The sequence below is a fragment of the Nannospalax galili genome, unplaced genomic scaffold, assembly GCF_000622305.1.
Source record: "Nannospalax galili isolate Female #2095 unplaced genomic scaffold, S.galili_v1.0 scaffold510, whole genome shotgun sequence".
Lineage (NCBI taxonomy): Eukaryota > Metazoa > Chordata > Mammalia > Rodentia > Spalacidae > Nannospalax > Nannospalax galili.
Window position 1 is genome coordinate 1,790,205 of NW_008329677.1, and position 23,060 is coordinate 1,813,264.

The 23,060-nt window shown below is 40.9% G+C and overlaps 1 protein-coding gene across 1 annotated transcript in view; it reads right to left on the bottom strand.

The window, feature by feature from the left end:
* The window catches only part of Cfap61 (cilia and flagella associated protein 61), a 319,254-nt gene that overhangs the window by 45,275 nt on the left and 250,919 nt on the right, over positions 1 to 23,060 (bottom strand). The window contains exons 23-25 of the mRNA XM_008841463.2: positions 22,484 to 22,811; positions 20,119 to 20,210; positions 12,039 to 12,244 (exon numbers count right to left, since the gene is read on the bottom strand). Of these exons, the coding sequence (XP_008839685.1) occupies positions 12,039 to 12,244; positions 20,119 to 20,210; positions 22,484 to 22,811 (626 nt within the window). The remainder of the gene's footprint in view (positions 1 to 12,038; positions 12,245 to 20,118; positions 20,211 to 22,483; positions 22,812 to 23,060) is intronic.

The following is a 23,060-nucleotide window of genomic DNA, read 5'->3' on the forward strand; positions in this document are numbered from 1 at the left end:
AACTGGAGTTAAGGACTGTTCGTAGCCACCATGTGGGTGCTGGGAATCAAACCCAAGTCCTCTGCAAGAGCAGTCAGTGCTCTTAACCGCTGAGCCATCTCTCCAGCCCTCTTCCCCCAAATTTTAAATTATTATTATGATGTGTGTGATATGTGGACACACATGACATGGTACACGTATGGAGGTCATAGAACAACTTTGTGGAATCAGTTTTCTCCTTCTACCTTTACATGGGTTCTGGAGATTGAGCGCAGGTTACCAGGCTTGTATCACTGGGCAGTAAGCACCTTTACCTGCTGAGCCATCTTGCCAGCCCTCCAGGTTCCACCTCTTGAAAGTTCTTTCATCTTCCAACAGCACCATTTGGGAACCAAGCCTTTATTACCTGGGCTTTGGAGGGCATTCCAGATATAAACTATGGCAGAGGGAAAGGGGTTTTCGGGGAGATTGTTCCTGCATCGCCTTTTGTTTGTACAAAGCTGAGAAGGAAGAGTGGGCAGTTAGATTTTGGAAAGTCTGGGTAAATGGCTCCTGGAATTTAGTATGCAGCTTACTACATGGCACAGCATAAGGCCACAGAGAGAAGAAAGACAGCTTCTAGTCATGATTGCATGGTTCCAATTTAAGCCTAATAAACAATATGGGGACCGTGTGGGCCAGTAGCATCCTGCTTTGCAGTTCCAAAGAGAAGCAGCACAAGGTGGCTTTCCTAGGGAAACAACTTCTGGAGCCTGACAGTTCAAAAAGGTAATGGCAGCCTTTTAAAGGGCCTGCTCAGATCCCATTTAGAATACTGTGCACAGCAGCACTTAACCACTAAAAGTAGGCGGTGGAGTGTTCAGGAAGCGTGGTGGAGGATGGCAGTGCTCACAGGAAGAGAGGCCAATGGGGCGGCTTTGAGAGCTGAGATGTTAAGATGTGAAAAGAGGTGATTTAATCAAGGTATATGAGTATCTGATGGGCTCTTACAATGAAGCTAGGGCAAGACCTATTCATGCTGTGAGGACAAAGGATGCTACAGACTGTTAATTAAGGCTAAGGGGCGGGGGAGTCAGTAGGCATGACCTTTCTTTTGCAAGGTCATCCATAAGTGAGGCTAAAAAGAAGATGAGATAGAGTTAAGAAGGCAGAGAAAATGCGGAGCATGCCTGTTAAAGTCTGGGACACGCTGTATCTCAGCAAGCCGCCTCAGCCTGCACTCTCTCTCTACCCACCGCTCCCATTTGCAGACATCTGGTACTCTTCTTGAAGTTCCTGTCACCTCCAGTGTCCTGGGAAGGAAGGGCAGAGCCAGCAGGGAAGAAGGTTCTGTTTATTGTAAACTTGTCAAAGGCTTAGCACACAGAGACTGACAGGTTTGAGAGAGTGGGTACGTGCTTGTGTGTACACTTGTATATTTGTGCACGTGTGTGTCTGAATATGTGACAGCTAAGGACACAAACATTTCACGGAGAAGTTAGGAAAGAACAGATTTTAGCAACATATTTACTGTGTGATTTTAAAATGGTGGATGGTTCAGAAACCAGCAAGTGATAAAAAAAAATGGGCTCTATTATTTTTCCAAAGTGGTAAATTAACCAATTAATCAACCCCTTCTTTTCTTTCTCTATTGCACACAGAGTGGTAAACTAGTGTTCCCTCTCTGTTTCACTCAGTGGTGAATTAGTTCTCTGTCTCTCTCTCTCTACCTCTGTGTCTCTCTCTATCCTCCTCTCACACCCCCCCCATGGTGAAATACCTCCTCTCTCTCTCTCTCTCTCTCTCTCTCTCACACACACACACACACACACACACACACATATACACACATACAATAACACATACACACACACACCAGTGGTGAATTAGTTCTCTGTCTCTCTCTGTATCTGTCTCTCTCTACCCCCCTCACACCCCCCAGTGGTGAAATAGCTCTTCTCTCTCTCTCTCTCTCTCTCTCTCTCTCTCTCTCTCTCTCTCTCTCTCTCACACACACACACACACACACACACACACACACACACTCCAGTGGTAAATTAGTTCTCTCTCTTCAGTGCCAGTGGTTTGTACTGGCACTATGAAGAAACAAAGAATAAAACACAGATGGATTGTGAGCCAACCTGGGCTGCAGCCCTCAGCTGCTCTGTGGTCCTGTGGCAGCTGTGAGCCTGTGCATCACTGTGGCTGACTGCTCGCCTGCCTGTCCCCATGTAGCTCCAAGTGAGTCACTGCTTGTGAGGTGACTGCACCAGCATTTCACCTGCATGCCTGCCATCATTTCTCCTGGCATAACCAGGGCCTGAAATGCTCTGTCCCTGGATGAGGTGGGAATAGATATGGAAAAATGGAGGGAAAAGATCCTGAGGGCTTGTCTGAATGGGGAGAGGAGCAGATCTTGGCATGTAACTTGCAGGAAAACAGAGCACTGGGTACAGTCAGGCCTGGCAGCAGAGAGGAAGGTGTCCTCGATGCAGTGTACAGAGGGCACAGAGAAAATGCACCCAGGTTTGAACAAGAGACATGGCTGGTGCTGCCAGGGTCAGAAAAACAATTTTCTAATCATATTGTGGCCAAAATCAGCTGTGCCATTCACCCTGCTTGGAAAGTGCCAAGCCAGCTTTCTGACAACAGGCAGGGAGGGCGGCACAGGGCCAAGAATCAGCACTGGGACCTGGCAGCATTTTGTGGCACTTAAGAAGAATGTGGCCACAGCTGCGTGTGCAGGAACACATGTATGGGCCTGCCTGCCAAGGCATGGTGGGATCCTCAGGTCCTCACTTCAAACGCATGGCCACTGTCTTCCTGTCCCTGGGCTCTTTTTGACAGATGTCAGGCAGCATCATTGGCTATCAAGTACTGTCCACTCTTCTTTGGCCATCCCAAATGTTCACTCTTAACCAATCAAATTAACTTTCATAATTATTACCATCATCAGTGAACACCTGCGCCCTGACTCGTGGTCCTAAGCTCACCCATGCTGTATGATTACAAACAATTTTTTCAGAAGTGAATCAGCCATGGACTTGAATTTGGTTAAATGTGAAAACATTTCTCTCTCTCTCTCTCTCTCTCTCTCTCTCTCTCTCTCTCTCTGTTACAGTTCCCCTCTCCCCTCTCCCCTCTCTCTTTTCACAGAAGATTCCTAACATATCATTCACCACTGAGTAGATTTTTTTTTCTTGAACAGACAAATGAGTCCCCCGGAATTCAAATGATTCAAGTAGAGTTGAGGGACATCAATAAGCAAAGCATGTGCTAAGAAGAAAATGAATTTGCTTTTAAAATACCTGTGTTTTTATTCTTACCAATAGACATGTCAATTCAACAAAAGAACCCCCTCCCCCAAAAAACAATAAAACAAAACAAAATACCAACCAGAGAAACATCTGAACTAAATGACATCACTGATTAATGGACCTAATAGGCCTTCCACATGCTACAGAAGACACACTCTTCCCAGCCCCCATGGTATACTCTCTAAAATAGATTATATACTAGGACACAACGCAGGTCTTTAAAATATAAGAAAATTCAAATAATTTCTTGTGTTTTACCTTACTACAATGAATAAAAGCAGAAGTAAACAGCAAGAAAACTACAGAACAGTCACAAATTCATGGAGGCTGAACCACACACCTATTGGATGATGAATGGGGTCATTGAAGAAATCAGGAAAGAAATGAAAAATTTTCTAGAATCGAATGAAAATGAAAATACAACATAGAAAAATCTATAGGATACAATGCAAGCAGTCTTAAAGCGGAAATTTATAGCCAAAAGTGCCTATGTTAAAAAATCAGAACAATTTCAAATAAATAACAATGCATCTTGGGCCTTGGAAAAAGAACAAGCCAAACCCAAAAATCAGTAGATAGAAAGAAATATGATTCAGATAGAAATTAATGAACAAGGAACAACAACAAAATACAAAGATTCCACAAAGGAAAGAGTTGGTGCTCTTAAAAGATAAACAAGATTGATAAGCCCTTAGCCAAAACTAAACAAAAAAGATGATCAAAATTAATTAAATTAAAGACGAAAATGGAGACATTACAACAGATACCAATGAAATTCAGAAAATCATTAGGATATAACTTTAAGACATACTACACTAAATTGGAAAAATCTAAAAGAAAGGAATGAATTTCCAGACACATATGAGCTACCAAAATTAAATCAAGATGAGATAAGAATTTAAGCAGACTTATAATAAGCAACAAGACTGAAGCAGTAATAAAAAATTTTCTCAACTAAAAAGGTCCATGCCCACATGGTTTCACTGCTAAATTCTACTACATCTTTAAAGAAAAATTAACACTAATTCATAAAATGGGAAAGGAAGGAGCACTACCAAAATCTTTTCACAAAGCCAGTATTACCCTGGTACCAAAAACCAGACAAAGATACAACAACAAAATTATAGGCAGATTTCTCTGATGAACAGACCTATAAGTGCTCTCAATAAAATACCTGTAAATCGAATTCAGTAACATATCAAAAAGATCATTCACCATAATCAAGTTGGCATCATTCCAGAGATGCAGGGATTGTTCAACGTATACAAATCAATAAATGTAAAATATCATGTAAATAGGTTCAGGTCATATTTTGGACAGGGTCTCCCTGTTACCCCAGCTGTCCTGGAACTCACTACGTAGACCAGACTGGCCTTGAACTCACAAAGATCCGCCTGCCTCTGCCTCCCAAGTGCTGGGATTAAAGGTGTGCGCCACCATGCCCAGCTGTTTATTATTTCTTATTTTATTCGTGTGTATGTAAGTGCACCTTTGCCATGCAATGCCCACAGAGGTCAGATGAGGGTATCATATTCTTCTGGAACTGGAGTTACAGAGAATTGTTAGGGGCCATATGGGTGCTGGGAATTGAACCCAGGAATTCTTCAAGATCGACCAGTGCTCTTAACTGCTGAGCCATCCCTCCAGCCCCCAGTGTGGAGAACTCTTAAAAAACTAAAAATAAGTTTACCATAAGACCTAGCTATACCAATCCTTGGCATATACCCAAAGGACTCATCCTACTGCAAATATACTTGTGTAGCCATGTTTGTTGTTACTATTTTTGTAATAGTTAAGAAATGGAAACAACCTAAATGCCCCTCAACCAATGAATGGATAATGAAAATGTGCCTCATTTACACTATGGAGTTCTACTCAATGGTAAAGGAAAACAAAATCATGAAATTTTCAAGTAAATGAATGGAACTAGAAAGTGTTATATTAAGTAATGTAACACAGACTCAGAAAAACAAGTGTCATATATTCTCTCTCATTTATGGCTCTTTGCTCCAAATCCTTAGATGTGAATATATATTCTGATGTAACTGAAGGAGCCAGGAAAATTGAAAGGAACAATGGAGATAAAGGGGAAGTAGGAGCTCAAGAGAGGGGATAGTAGGTAACAAGTGTAATCTAATGGGAAAAATGGGGCAGGGGAGATACTTTAACTGGGGAGGGGATACAAAGGGTTATACAGTAAGGAGAGAGGGGAGAGATAAATAACCCTTAGGTGGCATGAAAAAACAGAGAGAAATGTATTATTTCAAAAACCAACTGAAAAATACACACACAGCACATATAGGAGTGCATGTGTATAGCTAAAGGGTATATAACAAAAAATACAGTGCCAGGCAGGAGAAACCTTCCTTTGAGTTGTTGGTCAAGGGAGTCCAAGAGACTCCCAAAATAACTCAGGCTATTGTCACAGCCCTTGATTACCTCCCTGGACTTGAAGGTAAGACCCTATTGCTGAAAGCAGGATGTACTTTGTATACAGGACTTGGAGCAATCAAGCCTGAACTGATCTGGAAGCCTCTTCCATGAAGACTAGCTCCCTTAGTATCAGAGGATACTGCCAAGGGAGAAAACCAATTGGTGATTCCATCCAGGTGTAAAGTCTATGAACCAAAATGACCAGCCCAGTAAATAACTTTTACTGGTGTAGTAGTGACACTTTTATCTTTGGGGTAATCAACAGCTGTCTAATTGGGCATAAGGCCCACTCAATGGGAGGGAACTCATGTGTGGTATTGTAAACACAGCCAAATACACATGGTTGTGGAGGTCATAGAGCCTAGAGAAAAACCTACTTTTGTCATATCCCTAGACCAACATAATTTCTTACTATATTCTGACTATGTATCTTTTTATTTACAGACAAGTGTACCTCTTACCAAACTTCAAAGAAACTTCTTTTTACAACAGATGGAAACTATTACAAAGTTCCGCAACTGGTCAAATGCAGAGAATGAGTGCCCGTGAAGTGCCCAGCCCAAAGTGACACATCTATAACACAACCTCTACACTTAAGACTCAGGGAACATAGTGGAACAGGGGGAAGAAAGAATATTAATGCATCTTTCAACACTCACCAGTGAAGCTTCCTCATGCAACAGATAGTGATTAACTCATAAATCCATAATTGTCCAAAGTGCAGAAGAGAGCAGAGTACTTATCCCTGAATAGGACACCTATATCAAACTTCTGCCACTCAAGGCTCAGGGACCATTGTGGAAGAGGGAGGAGAAAGATTGTAAGAGCCAGCAGTCGTGGATGGCCACAAGGAAACAGAGTGTTCCAGACAGCTGGGAAGTTACTCATACGAACTTACACAATGGAAACAGCATGCACAAGACCCATGTAAGCTATAACCAGACAAAATCCCAGCATAGAAGTGAAGTGGATAAGAAATTCTAAACTTTAGCTGAGGAACTATTGGCAACTGATAGCTGCTGGGAGAGGGAGAGTTGGCTTTCCCTAAGGATATGACAGTAGTTAGATTAACCAGGCTCCAGTGGATGGATACACACCAAAGGATATTTGGGGACAGAAACTTGGCTTGATAGGCCTAACATGTATGACAGAGTATGTGAACCAGCAGGTGGGCTGTAAGATGGGTAAAGATAGGGGAAGGGGTCTAAATATGATCCAAACATATTATATAAAATTCATAAAAATTCAATAAAAAAGAAACTAGAATTCATAGTTTATCTTAGCATCATAAAGCCTATATACAAAAAATCTACAGCCAACTCTATACTGAGTTAGAAAACCTCAAATATTTCCACTGAATTTACGAACGAAAAAAGCTGCACATTCTGCATTCTTGTTCAATATAGTGCTCAAAGTCTTAGCTGGAACAAATAAGACAAGAGAAGGAAATGAAAGGTATGCAAATATGAAGGGAAGAAATCAATGTATCCCTATTTGTAGATGATATGATTCTATATATGTGAGCCCAAGGACTCCACTAGACATCTCTTAGATCTGATAAACACTTTCAGAAAAGTAGCAGGAAATAAAATTGACAGAAAAATCTATAGCTTTCCCATATACAAATAATAAACATTCTGAGAATGAAATCGAGAAAATAACCCCACAATTGCCTGAAATTCAAAAACAAAAACAAAAAAAAAAATCTTAGAACTCGAAGGCATTGCACGACATGGGTGCACTCACATCCATGCAGGCAATACACTCATACACATAGAATAAAAATAATTTCTTTAAAAAAGTCATTACCGTTTATATGGTCCAATAGTAAACTTGCCCAAAAAAAGTTAGGAATAATATCTCATTTACAATAGCTTCAAAAAATCCTAGGACAAACTTAACCAAGGAGAAGTGAAAGATCTTTACAATGAAAACTTTAGAGCACTGAAGAAAGAAGAAGAAGACACTAGAAGATGGAAAGACCTCCCATTCTTGTGGATTATGAATTAGTATTATGAAAATGGCTATACTACCAAAAGTATATCTACAAATATGTATGTAATCTACAGGTCCAATGTAATCTTCATCAAAATTTCACTGCCATTCTTCACAGAAATATAAAAATAATCTCAAAATTAATAGGAAGTACAAAAGACCCCAGAGAATCAAAGCAATCTCGATCAAAAAGAATAATGCTGGGGGTATCACCATATCTGACTCCAAGTTACACAAAAGAGCCATAGTAACAAAATAACACGGTACACAGATGTATAGTTCAGTGGCATAGAATAGGGGACCAAATATGAATACACATAGACCCATGTGTTTTTGGCAAAGATGCCAAAGTTATGCACTGGAGAAAAGATAGTCTCTTCAACAAATGGTGCTGGCAAAATTGGATATCTACATGTAGAAGAATAAAACTAGATACCAATCTCTCACCTTGTACAAAAATCAACTCCAACTGTATTAAAGACCTTAATGTAAGACCTGGAACTCTTAGAGGAAAAAGTAGGGAAAGCACTTCAAGATAGTATAGGCATAGGCAAGGACTCTGAATAGGAGTCCAGTTTCTCAGGAAATAATGTAAATAATTCACAAATGGGAACTTATGAAATAAAAAAACTGCATAGCAAAGGAAGCAATTAATTTAAGTGAAGTGACAGTCCACAGAATGGGAGAGAAAAATCTTTGTTAGCTATACATCTGACAGAGAATTAATATCTAGAATATACAAAGAACTCAATAAATTAAATAACAAGAAACCAAACAACCCAACCAATAAATGTCCTAATGAAATGAACAGCTATAATAGGTCTCCAGAGATGAAGTACAAATAGCCAATAAACATATGAAAAATGTTCAACTTTAGCCATCAGAGAAATGCAAACTGAAACTACATTGAGATTACATCTCAAGCCAGTCAAAATGGCATTCATTAAGAAAACAAAGAACAAGAAATTCTGGCAGTGATGTGGACAAAAGAGAACACTTATCCACTGGGGGCAGCAATGTACAATAGTCCAGCCACTGTGGAAGTCAGTGTGGAGGTTCCACTACAATATGACTCAATTAATGTCATCACTCCTGGGTATGTACTGAAGGATTCTAAGTCAACACATCCAGTCAGAGTCAAGTTTCTAAATGTTTGAAGAAGGGAAAACCTATGATTAAATAATTTGATACTTTATGAAGATATGGATTATATTTGAAACCACTAGGAAGCATTCCTTATACATAAATGGTTTCAGAAATTAAGTACTCCTTTTGGAAGAAAAAGCAAAACTACATTCATGATAAACAAAAATACTGAATTAAGATAAAGATCAGCAGCAGAGGGTATGCCTTGGGTTCAATCTCCAGTACACACACACACACACACACACACACACACACACACACACAACACAGAGCGTAGAAATTCAGTCTTCAAAAGAACTTTCTTAGCCCAATAAAAGGCATCTATAACATGGTGAATGTCACATATTTTTTGAATGTCACACATTTAATACTGAACACATTACCTATAAGATTAAGAATGAGTCAAGTGTGCCTTCTCTAACTCCTCCTACAGTAATTTATGCCAAATAGTTTTGCCGGTGTAGTAGGACAAGAAAAACAAATGGAAATCACAATGATTGAATAAGAAATAGAACCGACATTATTTGTAAAGGATATAGTTTTCTCTATGTGGAAAACCTAAAAGAATCGACTGGTAAATAATTTGAATTACTAGAGTTTAATAGCAAATTTTCAGGACACAGACTATATAAAAAATTAGGGAATTTCTATACACCAGCAACAAATAATAAAAATGATGTTTAGAAAAGCTTTAATTATTATTGTATGTGTATATAAGTGCAGGTACATGTGTGCCAAGGCACATGTGTGGAGGTCAGAGGACAACTTTGAGGAATTTCTTCCCTCCTTCCACTTTTACATAAGTTTTGGGTACTGAACTCAGATCACAAGGCTTCTACAGCACACACTTTACCCTTTGAGTCATCTCACTAGCCTAATACAAATGATGTTTAGAGCAGCAATAAAAAATATAGGGTATTTTAGATCATACCAAACAAAAATCATGCAAGCCATTTATGGAAAAAATTTAAAAGTTCATTGAAAGACACAAGAGAAGATCTAGATAAATTGAGATTTATACTATGTAAGAATCAGTATCAAAAAGGTCATGTCTTGCCTAATTGAGCCAAAATTTAATGCATTGTCCATCAAATCCAATGGGGTTTTCATGGACCATGATGAGTTTACTATAAAACTTTTGGTGGAGCAAACGGACAAAAATCTCAAAGATGCTCTTGAAGAAGACAAATAGATTATATTAGAGAATATAAAATATATTAAATTAAGAGTATATATTAATTGCCATCATACAGAAAAGAACAATTTCAAATTAGAAGAAGCATTCAAGATATATGAGCACTCTTGGGCATTAAGAGGAGAACCCAAGGGGTCACAAATAGGCATTTCACATGAACTATCATAAACATCCTCTGAACAAGTAAAAAGGCACTTAACTGCATTAGTAATCATGGAATGGTAGATTAAACCCAGGATAAGATATTTTTGCATTTGACCAGGCTGGCCTGATTTTGAAATTGGAACATAACTAATATGTACAGGAGTAAGGAACCATCATGCACCGCTGTGGGTTGTGTAGACAGATATGACTACTTTGGAAGATGTGTGGGCATCAACCAGTAAGTGTGAGGTGTACAGGTTGCCAGGATCCAGCAGTTAAAGGGCTGGGACACTGTTAGGGAAATTATACACATGAAATATGTTCTCAATGACGATGGAACTGTTTGTAACAGCACAAAGAACTTAAAACGATAACCAACAAAAAAAGTCATGAATGGATTAAACACTGGAAGGCAACACGGTAGGAAGAAGAAGTGAGCTGCATCCATCAACACAGGTGGTTCTCACACAGTTTAAATAGAATATTTAAATAAAAGCAGACAAAACAAAGTAATATTATTTAGGAAATTATAATTATAATTATGTGTTATATATATGTTCAAAATAAGGGTTGAGAAACTACAAGTCTTGCATCAAACCCAGTCAGTATCTGTTTTGGTATATGTTGCATTATTGGGCCATGTTACATCCATTTGCTTATGTATCATCGGTTGCTGCTTTCTTGTTACAAGGGCAGAGTTGAGAACTTGTGACAAAGGCTTTATCTGTCCTTTTATAGAAAAAACTGCCTGATTACAAGAAACAGAATGACTAGTTCTAACTTTAAAATAGTGGCATCCTCCCAAAGAGTAGTTGGATATGCCCAGAAAGGGGCTTTCAGTGTCCTGGGGTAAGGAATTATTTCTTAATGTGGGTGGCAGACTCCTGAGTTGCCAATATTATTTCCCTAAACACATACAAGAATGTCTCACATGCTTTTCTGCTGTATAAAGTATTCCATAATTTAAAAATTTTAAGAGGGAAGACGGATTTTGATACTGGCAGTCATCCTATGGGTATCAAAGATACTCAAATTCTATTTTATATTCTTGTTTATATCAGGCACTGAATTTGAACCATCTTGTTTTGTGTATAGAAGTTCTCCTAACCTTGTAAACAGCAGCTGCATCCAGAAGTAGCTGTAAAATGTCATGCATTCTTCAAGGATCCTAAATAATTTGAGACTTATACTATGCTGGTATTGGGATCAATATCACAGAAGCAAATTGTCATCTAACTGATCTAAGATTTGATGCATTTCCCACCAAATCCAATGAGATTTTTTTAAAAAAGGAACTTGACATGTTGTTGATAAAACTTATTATAAAAGAGTTTAAAAAGACTATAGATCACCTAGAACAGGAATTTCCTTACAAGCATCTTTGCTAAACAAGTCACCTCTGCTGCTACACATGCTCAGAGGAAAAGGTGGAATCACAAACAGCCTGTCTGGTGGCTGCAGAATTCCTCCTGGGGCCAGATTCTTCTATATCCAGACCCTAATCCTTTCTTTAAGGTTCTTATTGCTGCTCTTAGAAGCCCCATGTGGAAAGGGACTTGACTATCCTCTCATCTCAGCCCTCCATGACATGAACATCATGCACGGTTGCACCTGAGGTGGCCCAGGTGTAGACGTATACAAGTTCATGAACTTCCTTGTGTGATCCTTTGCTCTCCAGCCAGTGCTGGTGGTCAGATATTCATTATTAAGCTGCAATGACATCTTGATCACTCTGGCTTCTCCCAGTGATTCCTGTTTTGCTCTCTGGTGCATCACAACACACATCCCTCATTCAGGAAACATCACATATAATTATATGTCCCCACAATCAAATTCATTGCCCCACTTACCTATAGAGATCTGTGATCTGCTTGTCCTCATAACGAATACATAGGTTGTTGAGGACCCGTTCATGCTGTCCAAACAATTGTATATAGTTGGAGACTGGGAAAGGTGCCTTTGAAAGGCATGTGATGGTCTCCACCATTTTATACTTGTTAATGTGAAGTCGGAAGTACGTCCCATCTTTCACATTACCTGTTATTATTTCTGAACCCTGGTGGGAACAAAAGATGGATCAGAAGAACAGTATCAGAAACATTTCTTGACTTTGAGAACTTTATCATAGCAATTTTGTTTTCCAAATGTCATAGGCAAGTTATATCTTGTTACTTGTTGCAAATAACAGTAATACACATTGCCAAGACACAAGGGAAGACAATGGTGTGTCAGAAGCTACATATTCCATGACGAAATTTTCTTCAGGTATTTTCAATTGTCATTACATCCTTCTGTGTTTCTAAGTTGTTGCTAGGTAACAGCCAATTTTCCATTATTCAATATCTCAGTAAAGGAACTAGGTTTCTTTTCTGTGATGTGTTTGAAGTGTCAAATTTCACAGAACCACTTTGGAAAAAAAAATCCTGGTCAAAGTGTTCACAAGGGATTTGTTGTTTTAAAGAATACTTAAAAGAAACAAAGTTGAAAACCTGATAGCTGGGCTTGGGAAAGAGGTTGGCTGATGATAATCAGGCCTTTGATAATAAGATTGTGTCCCAGGAGGAAGGTTTGAGACTATGGCAAACATCCTCACATGTTCTGTGGATAACCTTTTAGTTTGTTAGCTATTCAAGGTGGGGATTTCTGGCATTTTGCCCTCTGGAAACTGACTAAAATGGCCACCTGAACCCGACCACAAAGAAGGGCACTACTGTAGCTCCATGCCCTGACTACCTTTCCTATTTCAGCCCTGGGGGCTGTTGTCACCCCACTGGAGTCCTGCTCCCCACTAACCTCAGAAGACAAACACAGGCTCTTGGTGGTAGCTGGACTGACTTTGCCCCAAGACTCTGAATTTAGTACACTCGTAACACCAATAAATCTTTTCTGAGTGCACATAGATTTAAGCTTTCACTCTGAACTTGGATGTGGCATTTAGAAATCTAAGGCAGTTCAATTTGCCTTGATCTCAAACATTTATTTAGTCCTGGATGTCAACTGGGGATTTTATTGAAACTGGGACGCCTGATGTGCTGGTTAGTGTTGACTGTCAACTTGATAGGATCTGGACTCAACTAAGAGAACTGCCACCAGGCACACTTGTGAGGGATTATTTAGATTAGAATAGCTTCTGGGCATTCTTGTGAGGAATTCTGTTGATTAAGTTTATTGAGCTGTGAAGACCCACCCTAAAAGTGGGTGGCACCATTCCCTGGACTTGGGTCCTGGATTGCATAAAAAGGAGAAAGTGTGCCGAACACCAACATTCACTGTTCTCTACTTCCTGAGTGTGGCTGGAATGGTGGAATGTGACCAGCTGCCCAAGTTCTGGCTACCATGACCTCCCTTGCCATGATGGACTGTACACTCAAACTGTGAGCCAGAATAAACCCTTTTGCCCTTAAGTAGCTTTTATCAGGGTATTCTATCACAGCAACAGGAAAATAACTCAGTCACATGGCTTAACTTTATAAGCTGATTTGAAGCAAATGATGGGCATTTTGATATCACATGGCAGAACAGGGAGGAGGATACAGTCGACTTGTAGAGGTATGAGCAAGGAAACACCAGAAGGCACATTCAGAGACTAGACTCTGGGACAACCCCAAATACTAATGATAAACTTGGGTATTTTGGAGTGGGGAAGAGAGAAGATACCATTTGGAAAGAGGCTGGGCAATAATGTTTCAAAGGAGAGGTTGGGAGTCCACTGTAAATATACTTATGGCAAGAGACTATGTCCACAGCACATTCTCTGTTATGAAAATGGTTCACAACAAGGGGCCACATCATGGGGGGTGTGGGAGAGCCAAGAGTCAACCTTCAGGAGCCATCTAACTTCTTTTAGGAGACAAGTCTCTCATTGGCTTAGAACTTCCTGATTAGATAAGGCTAGCTAGCCTCAGGGATCCTCCTGTTTCCAAATGTAGTTGGGATATCAAGTGAGTACCACCACACCCAGCATTTTTACCTGGGTTCTGAGGTTTGAACTCAGGACCTCATGCTTGTGTGGCTAATACTGAGGGAAGTTAGGACAGGAACAGAAGCAGACACCATAAAGGAAGGCTGCTTATGGCTTGTTCCTCTGGCTTGTGCTCAGCCTGATTTTCTATACAACCCAGGACCACCTGCCCAAGGGTGGCACCACCTATGGTGGGGTGGGCAGGGCTCCCCCACATCACTCAACAATCAAGAAAATCCCTCACAGACATGCTCCAAGGTCAATCTGATAGAGGAAATTCTCATCTGAAGTTTTCACTTCCCAGGTGTGTCAAGTTGACAACTGAAGCCAACCACGTAGTTTCTAATTTTAAATGATCACTATCACTTCTAAGAGTGTAAAGAAAGATATTTTTAAGTACTCTGGCAGTGCTATAGCAAGGACCAGACTTTGGATGAACAAAAGAATAGAGGCTGAGACAGAACACAGAAGGAGCAAGGACGGCAAAGGGAAGGGGGGAAGGGCTCCAGCAGGAATGAGAATGGGGAGAAGGGAGAACTTTCCCAGAGACTTCAGAAAGATCTAGTCTGAGCCTCTGCACAGGGTGTCTGTACTCCTGTTCATTCACTTACACCCTCTGCTCCAACCACAGCCTTTTTTTCTAGTCCTGGCTTCCCCTGGGAGTTTTTCATTCAGGTGTAATGCCTTGAGTTGTGACTTTCAAATTCCCCCACGTGGGGTGTGAGCACATGACATCTGCTTTACTTGGATGGTTCAGAATATTAACCATCATTTCAGAACACACGGACATGACAGACTAGCAAGTGTGACGCCATGTGCCTTTCCCAGGTAAACACAAGGCTTCAGAGACCACACACACAGATTTTGGCATCTGTAGCTTTAGAGTTAGCCTCCTGACCCCTTGGTGGAAAAGGATGATTTGGTGAGGAAGCTAGGAAACCATAAGTGGGTAAGTGCTGAAGGAGAGGTCACCCCTCAGTCGGAGCATTTGTGGTAAGCCTGCTTGGGGTCCCTGAGAGCACCCACGCCCACAGCAGCACTGGTGTGGTGAGAGCTGCCAGTTTTTCTCAGGACTCAACAGGAGGCCAATCTGGGCTTCACATCCACGGCTAAACACCTCAAGATGTAGGCCACAGCTACCAAAGTGGTGGGGATATAACAGACTACCAAGGAAACCTGGTGGCTTGCTGGCTGGGAGCAGAGAGAGTCTGACATGATATGCCCTCCAATGGCAGCCTGTTCCATGAGGGTGGTGTCCAATGGCATGCTTTGCTTTATTTCTTAAAGATTGAATTACAGTCTTTGGCTCTGCTCTGTATGGTGTCAGCAGAATCCTAAACACACTGTGCCATGTAGCTATAAGGGCTTGAAAAGACTAACCAGCAAACTGCCACTCTATAGAGGAAGTAATGTGGAGGTTTTGCTAATTATTGATCTTGACTATGGAAAACTGTGTCAATTTTAATGAGTTTTGGCACATATTAGCATATCTGGAGTGGGGTAGAATAGGCTGGAAACTTGGAATGCATCAAAATATCATACATCGATATTAAAAGCAGTTCACATATAAATTGGTTTCTCAGCCACAGACTACGCTTGTGATATCCCCACTCTTAGTCACAGTTGTGGCAGATCAGGGTGGAGACCAGAATTCTCAGCATCCCTCCCCATAAACTTCACTCCACTAAATGGTGGCTTGAGGCACTCTCAGCTCTGCCATCCAGCCGGTGTCCTGGGGAACTGTGAATACTGCATACATTTCCAATTTGGTGTGGGGGGGCAGTAGAAGGGGGTATCTACAGTCTTTCTTCAAGTATATATAAATAAGTTCTTAGGAGATTTGGATCATGAATTTAAGATATTGGTGGAGTTCTGGCATGACTTTTTTTTTTTTTTCCTGATTACAATTATCCTTTTGAGTTTCTTTATAATTTTGACAAAGGTTGGAAAATGGCTTCGGAATTCCTGCCAAATGGAAGACACAGGATTTACCAGATTTGGTGTTCAAGAAATCAAGTCCCCAGCTCTCATGACAAATACAATTTTAAATTTGATAGTATCCAAGGCAGAATTTGTTGTGACAAATTTCTTTCCTTGGTGGTGTATAAGCCAACAGAGCATGTGGACTGGAATCTGCAAATCAGTTTATTATGTAGGCGACTTGGGGTCCTTTCATCCTTTTGTCAGGGTATTGTGCAAAAAGCTGGTGAATACTAAAGTGTCTTCCTACTTCATATTCCACTTACTGAGAATTAGAAAAGTCTAGTAAGATTAATCTGAACCATATCTATTGTAAAAATAATTCAGTTCCCTTGGAGAAATGCTGTTCCATGGGCCACATTCTTGATCATCTGGCTGTATTTAGGTGACTGCCCCACTATTTTGGCAACCATTTTACTTAAATTAATTCCAACTCCAAAAGATTGCCATGGAGCCATCCTACATTTTTTTCTTGGATAATAAAATGGGGAGAAAATCTGCTTAGATCTTCTGTACTAATTAAAAAGGAGGCCCACCTGGCAAAATGGTTAATTAAAGTCAGGGGTCCTGTTCAAAAACTGTCATAGCACCAGCCAAAGAATCTATTTAAGTTGCACTGTTATTAAAACTCTCATTATATAAAACCCCTTCTGGCTCCCCCTTTGACTTTATGCAGAGAAAACAGAGATGTGAAGTTCATGAATATAGGGCATGGCATGTGGGGATCATGCAGTGAGTGCCCTTGAAGAATCTAGTTTGATCTAAAACTGAGCCCAACATTTTCTAGCTGTTGTATCAGGTTCAAATTATCTAACTATAGTGGCCAAAGAATGCAGCCTCTGAGCACCCTGGGCTTCATCCTGTTTATTGAATGTCTCAGCTCATTATGTAGATTATATTTTCCAAAGATGGCTGCAGTGGTCTCCATTCCATATTCTCTACCTTGACAGTTTTCCCATTGAAAGATGGGTCTCTGTACATTCCTTGAATACTTGCAGACTACAGCTGTTCTAACCAAAGTGCAGGCGTGTGTGTATGTGTGTGTGTGTGTGTGTGTGTGTGTGTGTGTGTGTGTGTTGGGGGATGCTGAGTGATTTGCAAGGCTGGGCGGTACAAGGCAATGCATATGCCAACTTGCCAGGGAAAGTACTTGCACTTGAGGGCCTGAGCTGTCACAGAGAAATCTGACTGGTCCCAGGCTACCCAGGTCACATGGACAGCCAAGGGGGAAGGCTCTGTGGGCACTCTGTCTTGGATCTGCACCAGACTGGGAAAGTAATAAGCTTTAACTATGAGTAAACTATCTCTCAGACAATCCAGAACACTCATCTAAGCTTCTAGTCTTCCTACCTAAGACTCCAGACATTGTGGAACATGGGCCAGCTGTTCCCCTGTGCCATCTGAATTTCTGTACCACAGACTCTCATCAGAGTGGGATAACTATTAGTATGTCACTGCTTCATATAGTAACAGGAACTGGGACATTATTTGCTAGCATCCCAGGGTTTTCTTTTTTGTAACAGCATTTTGGATCAGACTATGTATATAGGACACTTGAAAGAACAGGGAAGCTGGACATGGTGCTACTTGACTGTAATCCCCACACTCAGGAGGCTGAGGTAGGAAGATTGCAAGTTTGAAGCCAGCTTTTGAACTACATAGAAGACAAAACCAATAAACAAACAAAAATCCAACCAACAAAAACAAAAACTGTGAAGGGCCTAAGAGAAACAAAATTTATACAGACTCTCTTTCTTTTTCCCTGGAAGAATAAGTTTCACTATTCATCCGGAACGAGGACTAACATGAACTTCCACCGTTAACTGGCCACCTGTTTTGCTCTAAGCATTGCTCTGTACAAGAGATCAATAACAACTCCAGGAATGCAGAAGATGAAAAACTTGTTCAAAGCTCATGGGAAGCAAATCCAAGAACTCAGTTTTCCTGAAGGGTGAGGGTAAGGGGCCAATGGCCTGTGACAGTTTGAATATTTTTTCTAATAGCTTTTGAGGACTTTTCTAGAATTTTTTATAAGTATCTGATTGGACAGAATTTGCCAGAGGGCTAGCCCTACCTTCAAGGAAATCTTAGAAATTCGTTTATGTTAAGTTGGTCATATCAGCCTTTAGAAATATGCGTAAGATAAGAACAGGAACAGAGGCTAAGCAGGCAACCCCAGTGACTGCCTCACTGAATAAAAACAAGGAGACACATGAGAAACAGAGTCACCATTTGACAAAATCCCAGCTTGGGACTGGGACCATCTATCAGAGAAGCTTACTTGAGGAGCTTTCCAACAGACCAGTGATAATTCCCACCCATAGCTCCCACTTTCCCAGGTGGTCTTTCAATATAATTCAGGAGGGAAGGAAGACGGCAAGGCCCAGTGGCCATTCCTGATCCAAAATAATGTGCTTGCTCCATTGCCACAAAAGCAGATGTTTTAGAAACTTGGTGGTGTGTCACAGGCTACCTCAATACCTAATGACTTACTGCTTGTCAGTAGATGAATGGATAAGCTGTGGTATACCCAGACAATGGACTATTACTCAGCACTTTAAGAAATGAGCTGTACAGCCAATGGAGGGAACTTAAATGTGCATTACTAAGTGAAAGATGACAATGTGAAAAGGCCACGTGCTGTGTGGATCCAGTTATACGATGTGGTGGTGAACCCAGACTGTCAGCTTGTTGGGATTTAGAATCATCATAGAAACAAACCTCTGGGCATGTCTCTGAGGGAGTTTCTAGATTAGGTTAATGGAGGGGAGGATAATATCCTAAATGTGAATGGCATCATTCCATGTGCTGAAGTCCTAGACTGCATACAAGGAGAGAGGTACTGGGCCCAAGCATTCATCTCTCTGCTTCCGACTGTGAAAGCAATGTGACTAGTTGCCTCAAACTCCTGCTACTATGCCTTCTTGACCATGGTGGATTGTGTCCTCAAACAGTAAGCTGACATAAACCCTTCCCTCCCTAAGTTGCTTACTGTCAGGTATTTGGCCACAACAACAAGAAAAATAGTTCACACACATGACATTCTGGGAAAGATAAAAGTATGGAGCCAATAAAAACACTAGAGGCTGGGAGCCCATAGAATGGAAGGAGGAAGGAGGCGCACAGAATTTTGGAGTAGCAGGGTGACTCTCTATGATGCTGGCGGTCAATGTATTGTTATATGTTGTACCTTGTTGAAACCCCTACAATATACAAGGCCAAGAATGGGTCCTAATGCAAGTTATGGGAGCTGGCTAATAATGATGTACTGATGTAGGTCTATCGGTTCTAATAACTGTCACTCTAGTAGGGGGTGTACCTAGGGTGGATAGCTGAGAAGGAGATACAGGGGAGGAGGAATAAGGGGTATCCAGGAAATCGCTGGAACTTCTGCTCAATTTTGTTATGAAACTAAAAGTACTCTAAAAAAAAAGTCTACTAAAGAAAACATGATGGCTTAAGGCAACAATAAACTTGATCATCACATGACCTCAGAAATCGGGAGTGTCTTAGTTGGGAGCTCAAGGTCTCCTAGGTTTACAGCCAAGATGCTCGCTAAAGCTGTAGGCAACTGAAAGCTTGAATGGGCCTGGAAGACCTACTTCTAAGGCAGGTCACTCCTATAGTTGGTACATGCATCCTTAATTATTTACCACATGGACTTCTTGAAAGAGCTGCTTGAATGACCTTACAACATGGCAGCAGGTTATCTGGAAGGGGGCAAGACAGAAGCAAACTATAGCTCTGGAAATCACACGCTGTAGTCTCTACAGTACCCGTCCTGCTGGTTAAACCAGTCAACTCTGCTCAGTGTGGGAGGCCAAGAGATGCAAAGATTCTTAGAGGCTATCTTGAATGCTGATGAGTACAAGGGGTTTATGATGTGTGAACCAATGCATTTCATGAAAAACCCCTAGTCAAAAATTTCATCTTCCCATAAAACAAAGTGTCACATTCAAATGAAACTAAAACTCAGAAATAATACTTACAAAATCAGGCTGTGCCCTTTGTATCTCCAAAGGACTTGGAATGGCAGGCTTAGAGATATGCAGGTAATGATAGGACCCAGGAAGGATGCCTCCTAGAGAAAATGGCAAGTTTTCCACATCAGAAAGGATCTGTTGGTTAACTGGGAAACTGTTTATATTTTATCATTCAATACAAAGAGAGATGCCTACAATGTATCAAACTCCAGCTATAATACTGACAATTAGCAAGGGAGGCTCTGGGTTCACTAAACTTTATTTAATCAAATAAATATGATGAAACTATTATACCCTGAAATATAGTCCTTGAGGTGTCAAGATGTGCAAAGATGGCCTAGTAATTTCCCACAGCTCTCTGTACCCTGACCTACACCCTAACTAGACCATGAGCTCTAGAAGTCTTGAATATTGCATGGTGTTCCCATTTCCCATGGTCCCCAAATAGAGCCAGAATATTAAAAACAACTCTATAAGGAAAACTGACAAAGTTCTTTGTTAATGTCTTAGAAAACTATCATTATCAAGTCCTTATTATTTGGGGGGGCACCCTTAAACCTGATTAGGTTCTGGTACTTGAGGGCCCTCTCTTCTCTTGCCTGCCAGAGGTCACCACTGGAATTTCCTAAGGTCTAACCAGAGGAGAAGCAGAGCAGAATCTGTCTGAGGCATCTCACTGGGAAGAGGAAGACAGAGAACAGAATGTGAGTCACTGATCTCTTTAGCTTGTTATTCTGCTTACTAGATGAGGGGTTGTTCCATGAGCCTCCTAGAAATTAACATAAAATTTTGTAAAGATGTGGATTTTTCTGGCTAGAAGGTATGCAACATTTAAATACACCATTTAAATTTTATTTTATGTGGGCCGGGTGTGGTGGCTCACGCCTTTAATCCCAGCACTTGGGAGGCAGAGGCAGAAGGATCTCTGTGAGTTTGAGGCCAGCCTGGTCTACATAGTGAGTTCCAGGTCAGCTGGGGATACAGGGAGACCCTGTCTCAAAAAGACCAAAAAAATTCTTTTTTTAATTTTATGTGTGTTTTGCCTGTATGTATATAAATGCACCATGTGTGCAATGCCCACAGAGGCCAGAAGAGGGTGTTAGATTCCCCCAGAACTGGAGCATACTGAAGGTTGTTAGTTACTATGTGGGTGCTGGGAACCAAACCAGGGTCTGCTGCAAGAGCATTCAGAGCTCTTAACTACTGAGCCATCTCTCTAGCCATAAATACACCATTTTTAAAAGATCTCTCTCTCTCTCTCTCTCTCTCTCTCTCTCTTTCTCTCTCTCTCTCCATTAAAAAAATCTATCTTCCTTTTCCTGTATGCAGTGTGAGGTGGCCTGTGAAAATGGTTTAATATACTTTTGACCCAGAAAGCCCTATAAAATCATGCAAACCAAGAGGCTTAAATCTTCATGTTCACTTGAAGAACACCTGTGAAACTGCCCAGGCCATCAAAGGTATACATATCCAAAAAACCATCAAGAATCTGAAGGATATTACTTTAAAGGAGCAATATATACCATTCCAGTGGTACAATGGTGGAGGTGAACCCATAGTCTATGGCCCCCAAAACCTGGATTTTTGCTGCATGTGCTTAAAAATGCAATGTTGTTGAGTAATGTTGAACTGAAGGGTTTGGATGTAGACTCTGTAGTCATTGAATACATCTAGGTCCACAAAGCACCCCAGATGCATGGGAGAACTTAAAGAGCTCATGGTCAGATTAACCCACACAGGGATTCCCCTCTGCCTCACTGAGAGGACCTTCACTGAAAAGCAACACATTGTTCCTAAGCCAGAACAGGAAGTTGCACAGAAGAAAAAGATATCCCAGAAGAAACAGAAGAAAAAAAACTTACAGCACATGAATAAATTCAACATAAAGTAAATGCAAAAACACCTGCTTGACTTGTGGCATCACCTCCTAGAGGTCAACAAGGTTTCCTAAGTCAGTGTGGACTGTTTCACAGCTGTAAATGGTTAAGCTTATCCATCAAGAGACCAGGCTAAGGTAGGTGCCTGGAAGGGTTTCTTCATCTCTGAACTTATGGTAAGAATATATTAGGGAAAACCACTGCTCACCAGCTTCAAGATCAGCAGGGAAGTTACTAATATTCCTCAGTCTGTAAAATGGGGACTGCTGTTAGGAGGTCATCTGTCATAAATGCTCAGTATGCAGTGGACCGTAATAATGATATTGCCAGGTTCATAATATACATCTAAGAAATGAGACTCCTACTGTGTCTCTGTGGCAACCCATGGAGAGACTGAGGGGTTAAGTTTAAGAGAAATGTGAATGGCTGTTCTGAACACTGATCCATCCCACTTGTGGCCTCATTAAAGGAGAGGAAGGCCTTGGCTTACACACCTTGGATCTTGGCTCCCTTGTACGTCGGGATGAGCCAGTCAGGATCCACTGGTGGCTCGGTCACAGGTTCAATGGTTGGATCAAAGAGACGGAGCATAGCTGCTGCCAGCTGAAACCCAATTTCTTTAGAACTGAAGTTGCTGTGAGTCCACTCATTTGAGTAATATCTGTTGGAGAATTTAGTGAGGGAGCCAGCAGCTCTGATGGCTACGTCATTGGTATGGAAGTCTGTATCAATTACAAGTCTGCCATCATAGACAAGGCATGCATCATTGAATGCTTTAAATGTTTCATAATCCACGTTCTTCTTCCAGAAGCTGAAGAATATCTACAAAGTGAACAACCACATCATTAATCGGTTAATGCTTTTTGTTCTTATTGCTGGAGATCAAGAGGCTAGGCAAGTGCTCTGCCAGTTAGCACTCTGTTCACCTGCCCAAGAATATGAATAGTTTTGTGGGTACAGCAAATATCTTCTGAAAGTTTGCCATTACGTTGTGAGAAAGAGGGGAAGAGGAAGGGAGGGAAGGGGAAGAGGAAATGAGACTACCGATGTTTGGTATGAAGAAAAAAATAT